We start from the raw sequence: 15,939 nt of genomic DNA, 5'->3' as shown, positions 1-15,939 counted from the left end.
TATAAAACAAACAATCTGTTAGTGATTGAAACCGGGGAGTTGATTCCTTCGATGATGTGAGCGTGAAAGCCTGCAGGAGACATGCTCAGTGTTATTTCCTGTTCTACCTCCTTGCACGTGAGTCCCTGTTGCCCATTTGCTATTTAGATCCATCGCCGACACTGGCCTTCTGGCTTTCATTAACAAAATGAAAAAACGTTGATCTTCAAAGGCTGCGAGAATTTCCTGCAGTGGGCAGGTATCACATGACCGGCCAGACCTGGGAGCTACCAGAAGCTTTAATTGGTATGCTATTTCAAAACCTGGCTAGGATGTGATGCAAGGGGGCGATGATCAGGTGATTGCAAAGGGTCAAGACCTCAAATACTAATGCAATCTGACCCTACTTTTGTCTACAAAAGGCAAACATACAAAAACTACAGAAAGGAAGAACAGTGTTGTTATTTTATTACTATTATTATTTTTAAGAGTGCTAAGCAACATATTTATTCATGTATTTCTTTTATTTATTAACTTACTTATTACCTATCTATTTATGTCTAAAATGCCTTTCCTATATTTGCATTCTCACCCTCTTGCTACTGTGACAACGAAATTTTCCGATTCCTACAATTATGGTATGAAACATTCATACTGTATGAAACAAGACTCATTTTCTGCAAGAAGCCTTCAATCAATTCGAATCAGCTCTTTATTATGTTATAGAGTCATGATAGCATTTGTATATTGTCAGTGCTCCTCACCTTTCGCTGATGTCTTCATCATGCTGGCCACCAAACGGAAGGTAGCCGTTTCCACGAGGGCCGCAGGGCGATGCCGGCGCCGACACGTGACCTCTGTTGTTTTGCAGAGAATGTCGGCGGCTACGTCGTCTCTCAAGCCCACGTCGCTCGCTGGTACCGCTCATGCTGGTCCGACGGCGCTCCTTCCTGCCGCTGGGAGGCAACTGCGTTTCGTCGTCACCATCCTCGCGACGCAGCGTTGTCTGGGGGAAAAAAACGAGGGATCGGGTAACATTTGCAATGATAGTATGCTATCACAAGATATTCTGTTGTCTTAATAAGTGGCTTCCTGACCTCGTAGATGTTTAGCTGCTCCACAAGGTCAAGATCGGAGCCCTTCCTACTCAGGTGTCTCTTGGTCAAGGCCTCGATACCCTGCTCCTCCAAACAGTCCACCATATCGTAATAAGTATCTTGATCTGGCAGACCGGCCAGAGTCTGAAACAAAAACACACACAGGTGAGAGCTATAAAGAGAAAAATAAAACTGGATGAAAATGCTAAAACTTGCGACCTGTGGGGGAAAAACATGATAAAGCAAAATGAAAAGCTGGGAGAAAAAGACATTGCTAACAAACTGGACATCGTATTACTTTGGGACACCTGCCCATTAAATCAACACTGAGGCATAGACACATTTAAACATGGTTTAAATTTAATTTTACATACAGTGACTCATATTTTCTAAAATGCCGAGAGGCAACCAACCTTGTTGATGAGTGTCATCGCATATACCAACAATTCAGTATCTACTCCATCCTTCTCATTCAGGATCTCCATGATGTTCCCCCATAGTTTGATACCTGGAAGAATGAAATATAGATAGCAGAAGCCGGCCATTGAAAAAAAAAACATCCATCTATTCATTTTCTAGGGCACTTTTGAACAGTCAATCACATCGCTATGGAAAATGGCAGTGTCTTTATTTAACCTAACATGGATATTTTGTGAATGTACTCAAAGAAAGCCAACAAAAGCATGCATTAAATGCCACATATAAAGTCAGAACCTTTGGCTGTGATGATCAAATGTTCCATATTATTGATCAAAAACCTCACAATAACATTCAGTGTCACTCAGTTGAGATATATATATTTTTTATACGTATATAAAATAGATTGTGCTGAAATAATTAGACACGTGCTTCTTAAAATGGTCTCAATTTTGCTGCAGGACTAAAAAACAGTACTTTACAAATGCTTTGCATCAGACATTGCATAAGAACAATCAGGTAACAATTTTCTTAGTTACTCCATGGAGAAATGCTAAAATTAAGGTATAGACAGGAGAAGAATAAAGCTCTTTAATTTGGTGCTGATCCAAGAAACTTTCCTCTAGTACTTATCATTTAGGGCATTTAAAAGTTTATTTATAGTTTAAACATGTGGATTTAAATAAGATTAAGCTTTAGTTCTAGCAATGCACTGATCTAATTATGAGGCGCATGCCTCTGCAATTAGTGACTTCATTGTACAAAAATGATTGGAAGAAAAAAAGACTGCGTTAAATTGCATTGATCCACCCATACTGCTGTTCGGGGGTGTCACTTTACCTCTTTTGGCATCGACAGCGTTGACAGCCTTAATGAAAAGAGCCGCATTTGACTCTGTGTACTCCACGAATACCAACAAGAGTTTCAGGGCTGTCTTCACCACCAGACGGAACTACACGGTAAGAGAAAAAGTACAATTGATAATACAGAAAAATACATCATAATTGATTCGAAAATTGAAGTGTTCAAATGTTCTGACTAACATGATGTCCTTTTCCAAATGTGCTTTCCTGTCTCACGTGACTGGATAAGAGCCTCGCTTGAAATTGTGTTAATTTATGATGTTCCAAAACATAGGAAGCAAATCTTGGCTAAACCGGATGCAACTTGAAGGGATTTTAAACATATAAACAAGGCTATTTTAAACTATGTGACACAAAGTAAATAAGAGGATTTACACTAATGGCTTCTTGCACGTGCAACAACAAGGCCACTAGGGGGCTGAGTTGACTACAATAACATGGTTTAATGCTGTGAGGTATGACATTTCAGAATGTAACGTTTAATAAGGAATATTTCTTTATTTTACCTTTGTTCCAACAAGGGTGTAGAGCCATTGGACTGTCTCATTCTGAGCAATCAGGCCATTCATGCCATCAACAAAAAGCATGATTTGTCCAAGAGCTGGAGAGATAGAGAGAAAACAAGATGCGAGATAAGGGTTTTGTAATCAATATACTAACTGAGCATCATGTCTGTCTCAAAATAAGTTAACGATGAACATTATAATACTTTTATCTACCATTACAGCAGGTTGTCTTGGCCTCTTTTGAAAAAATAGTGGTTGGGGGAAAAAAGAAGCATTTTTGAGATTAAAATAAGAAATACAGCTGCCTGTTGGGCAAATTACAGTACAGAATGACCGATATTTAATCTGACCAAGTGAACAAGACTAAGAAGTTGAGTACACACCTGTCTCTAAGTTATTACTAAGTGAAGTATATTCAAATGTATTTTTGAAAATAACATAAAAAATCATCTTGTTAATGTAACATATTTAACATACACAGAGTAACCCCTTTCATCGGGATGCCATCTGTGTTTTTAAATATAAAATGTATTGTATGAGAAAAAGCACGGCCCAAGCTGACATGAAAAGCAAACATCACAAACAGATGTGTATTGTTGTGAAAGGTGTTAATTATATTGCTGTGCCCCCAATCGAAACTTGAGCTACTGTCCGAGAGAAACTAAAAAAAAACCATGTCAAGGCACTCATCCCTCAAGGCAGCCGACATGACCGTAAGGAAAATATTTGAGCAGACCGCCTCGATGGACACTGACACGACTTCCATGTGTAAGCGGAGACATAAATAAGAAGAAAATAAGAGCCAAGGGATCTCAGTGGGGAAGAGCTCGGGTCAGGCAAGTGTGGGGCTTCTGTTAAAGAGGGAATTGGGGGATGGAGAAATACAGCTGGACTGACAAACGTTAAAGCCCCCACCCCTCTTCAAACAGTGGGTTCTTAGTTGAGCCTCAGTGGTTACATCCGTACGCACATCAAGGGGTTAATGCGTTCACGCTAACAGGATGAGCCCGGCTTGACCCCACTACTGCCATTAATCAGCTAATGGGAAGGGGGAGGGGTGTTGGACAACAAAGATATAGACAAAAACAAACATACCGTTGAAATGTTTTTTCCTGAAATCAATAAATCTAACAAAATGATTTGTGCCAGAAGCTGTGCGACCATTGGTTTGCGTGGACTCTAGTTAAAGCTAATAAGCAATAATGTGATTAAATGGCTTAGTTCATTCAAATGCTCACCCATAATTTGTTCATGCATTTTCCGCACCGCTTATCCTCACAAGGATCGCGGGGGGTCCTCAAGCCAATCCCAGGGCACAATGAGACGGACGGGCATTCACACTTACACTCATTTCTAGGGAATATTTAGAGTGTTCAATCAGCCTGCCCTGGATGTTTTTTGGGGAATTTGAGACAAAATCGTGAGTATCCGGAGAAAACCCACACAAGGAAAGGAAACTCCGGACCAGGGATCGCAGAACAGACTGAGAAATTTAAGGAATTCTCACAAAACACCTGATTGAAACAGCGTCCAAGTGAAGAAACTAATTCGGTGCCTTATTGGTATAAAAGAACTTGGCCTGAAATAGCCTTTAACAAGCAATGATTGGGCAAGGTTCAAGTCAAGTGCGAAAGGAAATAGTCAAACAGATTAAGAACAATGTTCCTCAAAGTACCATTGCAAGGAGTTTAAGGATTTAATGATAAATGGTCCTTAATATCAGTAAATGTTTCAAAAAATCTGGACAAATCATATAGAGGTTTTAAATGAGCTATATCCAAGACTTACAATGGCTTACTGACAGCTCCTCAGTAGTAACCAACTCATGTTCAACTGCTACTCATGTCATGATTAAATAAGGCTGCACCGCCAGTTGCACACATACATGGCATCTGCAGAGGGCTGAGAATTATCAGCATGCCAAAGATAAGCACAAAATTCCCAGGTGCAGCTGGCATACAGTCTGAGCAGTGTGTGATTCCCGGAGTCCGTGGAGGTTACACTTCATCTTTTATCAATCAGAGTTAATTACTCACAACATGTCAGACCTGAGCATTCCTGACAGTCCCCTCGTGCGGTGGCGTTGCACAATTGGTGAGTCGGGGCAGGGCAGACCAAAGTGTGTTTATAAAAAAACACGATTACCTTCCTCAGTCAGCATGGACTCCAGAGGCACCCAATCCCTTAACCCACACACACACCCACCCTTCGTTCTCCTTGGTCGCACCGCTGATGGATGGGTGACAGCAGCAATGACATGATGAACAGTTCCTTTACTGACTCCAGAATGCAACATCCAGACGGCTAAAAACTCAAACTAATACACTTTCCAGATTTTTCCATGCTTATAGACGGACGGTATCTTCCTTTTTTCTAGTCAACCAACAGTATGTCTCCTGTGTCACTGTTGATCTCCTCTTTAATGTTCTAAGCAATTGCTGGATTGAGGAGAAAGTACATCCCTTAATGTGGCTTTCCAGTGTGTCATCACACAATATGATTGCGCTGCTTACTATAAACGACACATTAGCGCTCTAAAGTTGACCATTAAAAATGAGCCAAGGCTTGGGATTATCTTTTGAAACACACACGAGAAAGCAATATTCTGTAAATACATCAAAGCCATAAATGTTTATATACAGTACTAAAAAGCGAACAACCAGGATCTTTCCTTCTCTCGTTAAAAATGGTTGGTCATGGAATCATTTGATTCCTTAAGAACTTTTACATGTTCTTCGTTTGATTGTACGTTCCAAGAGAGTATTAAGGCCTTTTTCTGTGTTCTCCGCCTTGAATTTTCCTCTTAATTTTATTGTGCGCATTTTCAGTCAGTTGTTTATGGCAGATCTCTCTACTGAGTAGTAAACTCCTCAGATATTTCATCAGTACTACTTCTGCTTGACCCCAGTGCTGCCTTTGATACCGTTGCTATATAAATAAATGTGATTCAAATGGATACACAAAACCAAATACAGTGCAGCTATTCGATTAAGATAAAACAATAATATAACTTGCTCCAAAAAACAAACAAACATCCCCGCTAAAATTTGAATTCTTTGTGAAAATCCAATGCTGGGAAGTCAATTTTTTTCTGTCAAAAAGTTTCTCTGTGCGAAACAACCCAATTTCCCTGATTAAATGACTCATGAAACTGCTTCTGGCAAAAAGAAAGCTACCTGGGTGTCCAAAATCCAGACTTCTGAATTCTTTTGGTGTTATTACGGGTTAGGAAAAAAAGTGGCAAAACATCCTACTTGGAAAGGCTAAAGAGGATAGAAAATAAGGTAATGTCCATCTTATGTTGCTTTGTCATTGGATGGTAGTGACTGGACCACAGAACCAGTGAAAAAGTCCACGATGTACCTTCTCTCCTTCAAATGGGATAAAAATCCAGCTCACCCTTAATGAGGATAAAAGCTAAAGAAATAGGGGAATAGAATCACATCTTTGTCAATTGTAGTCATGGATGCCGAAAAGTTACTATAATGGTGCAACAATTGGCAGTGGTTACATTACTGTGGCTGAGCAGGTACTCGAAATAGTACTGTATTTCAACTGCTTCCGCCAAAATACATATTTGTGAAATTATTGTTTTATAACCTACAGAACAGATGACCAAACATTCTTGGATTCATTTTAATGGTTATATAAAAAAAACTAGGACATCCCTTGTTCCCAGGGAGAGTTGAGGACTCAATTGAAATTGGCCATTAGGCCAACTATACATTTTTGGGGAAAAAATGAAGACACCCCTGCAACATTACGAGGTACGCCCCACATAGCATGTCAGCAAATGTTCACAGAGATAAAAAGAAAATGAAGTCTGTCATTTGCTGTAAACCTATAGTCCATCCATTATTTGTGCGTACTTAAATTTTCCGTTTGCTTAATTGATTAATCTCATGGTGGTTTCTTCATTTTTTTCCAGTCCCTCAAAACCATGTCCAAATGGCCTCTGGAAAGGAACATGCTGGCAAGGACATGTCGTCAGACGCATATCAATGAACATAATTCAATATGCGCGTGATTGTCGTAGCGGCAGGCAAACACTGCAACTGCACTGTCTTGGCAGGACATACACTTTGAATGAGTTGGTTAAATGCAAACTGTTCTGATGATATTATTAATCAAAAATTCCATTAAAAATACATTGTCATGACCTTGCAAATGAATCACAACTCCGCATTCCCATTTGCATTTACATACGTCATGTAAAACTAGCGCCAGGAAACAAATACTTATCTAGTGGACACTGTAATGACATTGATAGTTGCAAATACCTGAAACCTGATTTCCCCTTGGGACCAAAGTCTACCGTATGACAACATCTATAGAATCTTCGGAGAATTATTAAGAACATTTGAGTGCTAAGACAGGGAAGGACAGCGTCCACTTCAAGCACTGAACTCCGGCCAAAAATGTGGGCCTCCATTTGGGTTAATCACGAGCAGCTCTAAAATACCTCACACAATGTACAACAATAACACGACTCTGCCCCCTTATGCATGGATGTCACGTAATGAGATGCTGGCAGGCGGTGAGCTGCCTTCAAAGCTCAATGATTGGAATTTAAATGTATCCACGATGGGAAAGGCTAGCTTGGGAAGAAAACATATGGCCGTAAGGACAACAAGCAAAGACCTTCTCTATGAAAGACCTGAAACCAGCGTCTTAGCCGCAGTGGTAGTTCTGAAAGTGTTTCTTAAAGACCTCTCTTTCGTAAACCGCAGCAATTATGCTGCAAATCCACAGGAATGTGCAGGAAGGGCTGCTCCATGACCGCTGCCAAGGTGAGAAAATGGCTGAGGTCTGGGTGGCAGTGCCAACGTGAATCAGATGGCTCGAAGGCTCTTATCTGGCAAGATGGGCCAAATCGATACAAAAGCCTCCTTTTCCTAAATTCATTCATCACCTTTGCTTTTTAATTTGGAAATGTATACAAAAGTAGGTCGGTTGGACTGTCCGTCATCGAGGAGAATTTATTTTATCAGCGCTTTGGGATTGGGCCAATTCTCCGTTGCATTCAGGCTGTTATCTTGCTATACTGCGCATTAGCCAGCAGCTGCACCCCCAGGTCAGAGACGAGCAGGCCCCCGTGCAAGCACGTGAACTGGACACGCTTCACTCAAAGCTCTTGGAGTATAGAAACTGTTTAATGTAGCACTTTTTTCTCTTCTAAAATCGCAGCCAACATCAACATTTCAACATCCCATACAATAACATTAACGTCCATTTAAAGACATAACAAAAAAAAGAAAAAGGAAGTTCATAACAGACGAGAACCACAAAGTAAAGAAATAGATGCTAGCAAACCAAAACAATGAGCTAAAAAAAACAAACAAGCCGAAGAAATGCTCTGTAACATGTCAGTGGATTCATAAGCGATTAAGACCTACTATTTGAACACATAAATGGCAAGGGTTATTTAACCTTTAAATTCAAATGATCTGGGCTAATCAACGGACAACCGAGTGCTGAGAAAACTAGAGTTCGTTGCACAGAAAGCTTGAACCACAAACCAGTCTCTCACGTCTGCATACAAGTATGGTAGTTAAGTGAGCACTTAAAAGGACTCCATAAGTTAGTTTAAATTTTATTTTGCTTTTCTGTGTTATCAAAAAATGTTGAAAAAAGGCACAGGCATCTGTCTTTCCTTTACAACGCAGTACGGCTCAATAATTCAACAAAAGAGGAACTAACATAACTTTTATACTTCCCTATACGTTAATCGGTTTTCATTAACGACTAAGTTAAAGCCAAATTGTTCACATGTAATACTTTTATTATCATGCCTTTTTCCACTAGTACGAATAATAGCAATCGCTTAAAATGATCTGCATTAAGTTGTAATTAAACTGGCAGTGTGGCCTTTACATATGAAACTTATCATTAGTTAAATGCAATCTGCCAAGAAAATATGAGCTTTCAGAACATGAAAACATGTCACCACGTCAAGGCCTTCTTTGATGTAATTTGTGCCGAGTCCAAAGCGTTTGAGACGTTTCCATGTTAATTGGCTTGCCAAAGCATATTGTTAGGAGTCATTCGGAGCGAAACCATACTGGAGTCTAAATTTCACCTCTGAAGTTGAAGAGTTGCAGGAAGAAAATGTATGTTGCACTCATTTGCACTCAAATGTGTAGGAATTGGTGGTGCCGCGGTTGAGTGGTTAGCGCGTCGGTCTCTGGGGCCAAGGGTTCGATCGCAGGTTGGTCCTCACTGTTTGGAGTTTGCATGTTCTCTCCGGGCTTGCATGGGTTTTTGCCGGGTACTCCGGTTTCCTCCCACATCCCAAAACATGCAGGGTAGGCTGGTTGAACACTCTAAATTGCCCCTAAGTATGAGTGTGAATGTGAATGTTTGTCCATCTCCTTGTGTCCTGCGATTGGCTGGACACCGATTCAAGATGTCCCCTGCCTGGTGCCCGTAGTTAGCTGGGATAGGCTCCAGCACCCCCGGCGACACTGGTGAGGATAAGTGGTTCAGAAAATGAATGTGTAGGACTTTCTGAAGAAAGTCAGTCAGAACTTGCCATGTTTTAATAGAAATCTATAAACTGACCCCACAAATCAGAGTAAATGAAAAATAAACAGTGTAGTATTGTGTGAAAAAGCAGTAGGAGAAAATTACAGCATTAAACATCTTCCATCCATTTTGCCTACTATACATTTCAGCCATGTCAATCCCCCCCGCACACACATTTTTGGATCAAACACTTGAGATTGCATCGCTGTCCACTTTCATCTGCTCTTGTTGATCATTTTAGAATGCCGAGAAAGGTAAATCACTGCCTCCATAATAAGCACCATGAACGTGTGTTTATGCAGACAACGGGCAACAGTGAAGGTTTGGCCCCTCACGAGGAGCCAAGCCTTAACTTAGCCAGACGACACAATACACAGTATTTCCAATGACAGCTTCCAGCAGCATGTTAAGACAGCCATGCCTGGGCTTTCACTTAATTCTCACCAAATGGTCAAAGCAGGAAGGACAGGATTATGTTACACTCTTGCCAAGTGAATGAAAAGTTTGGGTAGGGGCATCTTTGTCAAAAAGGGATGAACGGGAGACCACTGTTATGTGGACTAATCTAACAATTGGAAGATAGCCCAATGAAAGAAAAATAAACAAAAAAAACTCATTAAAATTTGCTCATCAGTAGCTTACATCACGTCAATATGATTACTATAGGTAAAAAGAAAGTGAAATATGGATGAATCTCGGAATTACTGAAAAGCACAATTGGATAAAGGAAAGGAACAAATAACACAATTGTCCCTGAAAATTAATAAATAAATACTAATCCCTGAAATAACACCAAACCTTATTGTCCAGCCTACACAAAAAGACGTGCAGTGTAGTAAATGCAGTACAACAGATGCGATATTACAATAGTTGCGGTATCCCAACAAAATAGAATTTCGCTCCAGTGCTTTTAGAGACATTTTTGACGTCACTAGAAATTTTAATGTCTTGAAAATGGATTTACACATGTACTCCATCTAAAAGGCGCACCGCACCGACTTATAGCTGTGTAACTATTACAGCATGCCTTTCAACTATAGTGCAAAAACCAAGAGTTAAGATGTACTACAGCACAAAAAAAATGAACATGACCTATCTAATCAAGGTGGACTGCCAACTCTCAAAGATATAGCTTGAATGGCAATCCACTGTACATCCTAATACAGCATGTAATGATTTATTTTCCTGTAAGTAGGCTTTACAAGCATTGCATGCAGGGTTTCCCCCATGCTCACTGACTATAAAACGTACAGTATAAAGGAAAGTTTCTTCTCATTCCTATAAATTAAAAATGTCAGGTTTGCTTCCTAATGTTTTTTCAGAATAAAACCAGCAAAGAGGCAGAAATAACAGAGTAGGTGTCAGTGAAAACATAGATCATACTGATGACTATTCACAGAGACCATTTCAGAGAATAATTGCTTCAAGTTGGCTATAATTGGTTTGTCTGTTTGGTGCTGTTCTCATGTCCTTTCCCCACCTTTTTTTCCTTCGATATATGCCCAACTTAAAGAAGCCTGCTTTCATATTAAATGCTAAACATGAAAACAAAGATAGTTTTTTCTTTTCTTTTTTCTACTTCAAAATATGACTCATTCTAATTTTGGAAATGCGTTTGTTTCTATAATAAAAAAAAAGGTTTGACTTCTACCTAAAACGGCTAAGAATATCAACAAGATGTCAGTTTTGGGTTCAAACTATCATGTCTGCAATCTGTAATTAGAATATTTACCATTTGCATGTACATAGATTTTCTGTTGGCAATGGTTCAACCATGCAACAGATTTTTCACATATGAATCAGTTTCTCTGAACTAACTCAACATTGCAGAGCAGATTGTTTTCCATATATAGAGATTTCTCTGTATTATAATTTGAAACATACTGTAAGGTATGTCTTGTACACTAAATATTATTCATATATACGTACTCCTATTTATCATCCATGTATATAGGATGGCTGAATTATTAGGCTTCAATTACTCCTGCACATTTGTGATCCTGCTGCATGTCTGAGCATAAAGTAGCCAAACCAGATGACAAAAAGGGACCACAGAAAGAGTCCGACACATTTACACTGATGGGGTGATGAAGGCGTACAAGGTCCGCTCAGAGCAGGAACTGCAGGCCTCTAGCAAGTTAAATCCCACTCTAAAAGCCCCCAAAGCCAGGTGTGAGGGGCCCCCAAAAGGGACCCGACCATGAAATAACCCACATCATAGAACTAAATGGTCGCAGACACCTTAAGGGCAACAAGTGAGAAGGGGGAAAAGCAAGATGTGAGTGTGGATGGAATTATTCCAAGAAATCAAGTCTGGGAAGCTGCTCTTACAAAATATATGCTCACTAAGATGCAAGTGTGAATACTTTTTCCATCTTTCAAGATAGTTTTATTGATTCATGAGGGAGCTTTGAAAGACACTCCAGACGGAAAATTTCAAGGCTTCCTTACTTTTTGGAATTGCCTGCAACTTGAAAGACATGACATCGCCCTTGGGTACGATTTAACTACACACAGGGATTAATCTAAGAAAAAAGCAGATAAATGGGTGTTGTTTTGGTATTTTAACTACAAGACAACTGCATTTTGAAGTCTTTACATTCTCAGCAGTTCTCATGTGAGGATAATTACAAAGTTGTGGATCTACGAGGAGTCCTTTTCCAAAGTGACATTGCCAACTACAGCACTGCTATGCACATCATAACACGTTCACGCATTTTTGCAGGACTGAATGAACGAGGATTCGCCAGCATGCACAAACTCAGACGCACCAACTCACGTAAACAAGCAAACCTTATAAGCTCAATTTTTTTGTGGTTCTGTGCTTGTCTTAAAATTCCAAGGCTGTGACCCTTCACCTTCTAACCCCATTTTGTGGGGAATCTCAGGGACATAGCTTTATATTATTTCATTTAGGCATGTACTAGCTCATGTTCTACATTTCACGAAAGAGAGAGAGATGGTCCAACTGCATTCTTAATGCTCTGCACCCACTCACAGGAACTGAGATGAAGAATTAAAATGCGCCAAAAGCTGTTAGTGTGCTTGCATTCCTATTATGCTTTTGGAACAAAAGGAGAAGCGACAAAGTAATAAAGATCCTTTGATTCGTCCAGGCAGTCAAATGATCACAAGAGACAAGATCTCCTGATTCATCACAACTTGACAGCAACATCTCCTCAAATTTTGGAGGCTCCATATAAAACCTCCTACTCAGCCTGTCCAAAATAAAAAAAGAAATAAATAAATAAACAAAAACACCATATTATAGAATAGGCTTGACAGAATTCAAGCAAGGGTCGTGTTCATGTTCATAACCTACACAAGGGTGGGCAACAGAAGTAACTTGTCACTAACATTCAGACAAGGTTAACACTTAGAACTTTGCAGCGGAGGGCTGTCAAGCATTTTAAGGGAATCAACAAAAAGTGCCCCAAGAATTAATAAGTCATGTATAGGGTAATTCTTGTTGAAAAGATCTTCATGAAAACTATAAAATGGTTTATCTGATGTACATTCACTTGTGGACCATCTTGCCCAAACTTCGCGTCATGTCACAAAAGCATATATTTCTCACATTTTTTTTAATGTTGTACTCTCCTTGGGAATTACTGATAAGAAAGGAGAAAAAATATGACTTTTAAATTAAATTCATTCCTGAAAAAACACAATAACTAACAATGAAGATTTCCTTTTAGATTGTGACATATCGACAAACTAAATGAAAAATTTGACTATTCATTAATTAAGAACATCCAGCCTAATAATTGAGTATATCTATTATACTTATCCATGGAAAGTATCCAACTTTTTAAATTCATGCAATTTTGTAAACCTTGGTCGGATCACATATAAAACAAATCCAGCTTGACAGAATTGGGACAGGTATATCAAACAATCACTTTTTTTTTTTCAAAGGTGCAAAGGAAAAGACAAACAAAATACAAAAGGGGTAGATTTAATGATCCTGACAATTTTTGGGAGCTCCTCAATCAGATGTGATCTATAGAACAGGAAGTGAAATATCCATGACCTCGAATCAGTCCTCCACTATCTGGCCAAAAAAACATGTCTTCCCTCACCTTCACTACCAGGGGACAGATAAATTAACCAGCCACTAAACCCGGCCCCAACATTGCTTTATATGTGTTTTTCATATGCGAAGGTCATACTGCCAAGGTATCAATTTACATAGTAAACACATGTTTCTGGGTCAGTTAAAGGAGAGACAAGTGTTAAGGGATTGATCGGTTAAGTCGTCTTCCAGACACAAAGTTATGGTGTGATAATGTGTAAGAAAACACACCATGCAGTTTTGTGTGTACCTCTGAGGATGTAATTCTGGTAGTTCTGGTCAGCTTCAGCACCCACTTTGATCAGGCATGTCAGTCCCTCTGCCACTACAAACTCATGCACCAGATCTTTGTCATCCTAAAGAAAAGAGGCAGGGGTAATGTAAAGGAAAATTTCACATTCTATATACTACATCTGAAAAGTTTGGAGTTTGCACAAAAGGAATTTGGAATAAATGGCAAATGGCCTTGTACTTGTACAACGCTTTGCTACCTTCACCTGGACACTGTTTCCTCATTCACCTAGCTATGATGCAGGATCAGAAGCAACGTTATATAGTTGTTGAGCACAATAACCTGGTAGCTAAAAGCCCACACCATGACATAAACCTATGTGGCCCTGAACTAAGAAGTTGGGGAGCAAGCGCTACTGTGGCAGAGTGAAGCTATCTGACATCTGCTACGTATGAAAGCGCTCAATTCAAACACACTGAAGGCAGGTCTGTTAAATCATCTAATCACTGCCCACATGAAGTTACATGAACATAATGGTATTTTAACCTGGTGAGAGCATAGCCTTAACACATTGCTGTATTCTTGTATCCTATGAGTATCCTGTTAGGTGCCAATACGATCATAATGTTTTTTTGAGTTGTTTAGTTTGTTCTACTGTTCACGCAATACATAGCAGCATACAAAAGATAAGGTGTGATGTGCTTTAGTAGATTTTCTTGAGTGGCTGTCATTTGAAAAAAACTACGTATCAAAATTTCAGTTGATACACTATCAGAGCAGTTTATTGAACATCTACTAGACCACACCAAGTGGGGAAAAATGAACAACACCAAAGGGTGCTATTAAATTAAAGGGTGACTAAAACAGAAAACATTCTATGGTATCAGTAGGGATTCTTCTCTCATGAGCACACAACTTGGACCAGAAGTTTAGCCAACATGGTTCTGGCTTTTGCATTGAGAATGTTGAAAGCATGGAACGCTTTCCTCGTTTTTTATGTTCCTTATGAGCAACGCTGAGTCACTGAGGGGCCAATGCGATTTTATACTTCAGAAAATATATTTCTCATACTGAGTTTTTCACCCAGCAACAACAGTTATGGTAAGTCACTGCATCAGAGTGAGTGAGCATATGTACGAAACACATTTCAACAGCTTGTAGGAGCCATCTCGTCTTTCAGTCACTAAGCACCGAGTGTGTGGTTATCGGTGAGTGTTTGAAAGTAAGCGAAGAATCTAGACTTTTAACCTCTAGCTCAAGCTATTGATGACGTTGAAGTCAACATTGAGTGAGTGGTTGAAAAGGCAAAAAAGCTGAACCCCATAGAACAAGTGTATTAAAGATGCACAAAAGTCATGTTCCAACTTTTTCATGCACAAGGTTAAAATGGGAGTGTGGTCGGGTTGAAGTGTGCTATGGTGTAGTTTTTGATTGTAATTACATTTGCATTTGCATGTGCTTATATTGCAACACGAAGGGGGAAAGCAAGTTGAGCTTATCAACATTTTGATGCTGTTGTAGTACAACTTTTTTGCAAACAGTTTTACTTATTGTTCCTCTAAGTTTTTCTGATTTTCTTATTTAACCTCAGGAGAGAGAGCGCACTTGAACGCTGAATTTCAGTTCTTAATTTTGGTGCTCGCTAGTATAAAACACATTCAAATGAAAGAACTGAGAAACATTGTGTTGCTTTTAATGTATGACTAAAAAGATGCTTCAATTAGGCTACAACAAACACTCTTCGTAAACATTAAAATGACCCAGAATGCATTTACCCAAATCAAATGACTATCATTTTGAAATGTTCAAGCACTGCAACACATGTAAGGTCTTATACAGCTTGTTTAAAGCATTCTTTGTTGTTCAGGTCATTTACCCCCAATGACAACACCACCTGTAATGCTCACCTCAGTAAGTTTTATTTAAAGCCCAACTGGAGCATGTTCTGATGAAACATTCAGATGGGTGTTCGGAAGATGACAATGCAACACTATGGGGCCATTAAAGCTCCTTCTCTGTCTTGGAGGAGTTTAAACTACTTCCATAAGAGCTTTAACATAGACACGGGATTGTTACAACCGGTGAGGAAGCGGAAGAAACCAGCTGCTGCTAGGGGTGAATTACCTGAAAGATTTGCTTGAGGGAAAAGAGGGCTCTCCTCAGCTCCCTTCCAGTGGAGTCGTAGAGTTTTTCTACATGGAAAGCAAAAGAGAGAAATCAGTCACATATGTGGAATCTTCAAACG

General features: G+C 39.5%; 1 protein-coding gene across 7 annotated transcripts in view; it reads right to left on the bottom strand.

Moving 5' to 3' along the window:
- fhod3b (formin homology 2 domain containing 3b) overlaps positions 1-15,939 on the bottom strand; it is a 71,880-nt gene that overhangs the window by 14,996 nt on the left and 40,945 nt on the right. For all 7 annotated transcript variants that reach the window (XM_077597842.1, XM_077597843.1, XM_077597841.1 and 4 more), the window contains 7 exons: positions 15,819-15,886; positions 13,713-13,818; positions 2,863-2,957; positions 2,334-2,445; positions 1,490-1,584; positions 1,077-1,220; positions 744-985 (listed from right to left, as the gene is read on the bottom strand). In XM_077597842.1, the coding sequence (XP_077453968.1) occupies positions 744-985; positions 1,077-1,220; positions 1,490-1,584; positions 2,334-2,445; positions 2,863-2,957; positions 13,713-13,818; positions 15,819-15,886 (862 nt within the window). The remainder of the gene's footprint in view (positions 1-743; positions 986-1,076; positions 1,221-1,489; positions 1,585-2,333; positions 2,446-2,862; positions 2,958-13,712; positions 13,819-15,818; positions 15,887-15,939) is intronic.

This window comes from Stigmatopora argus, chromosome 4 (genome assembly GCF_051989625.1).
Source record: "Stigmatopora argus isolate UIUO_Sarg chromosome 4, RoL_Sarg_1.0, whole genome shotgun sequence".
In the NCBI taxonomy this organism is placed as follows: domain Eukaryota; kingdom Metazoa; phylum Chordata; class Actinopteri; order Syngnathiformes; family Syngnathidae; genus Stigmatopora; species Stigmatopora argus.
The sequence above is the reverse complement of the archived record's forward strand: the minus strand, read 5'-3'. Positions and strand labels throughout refer to the sequence as shown.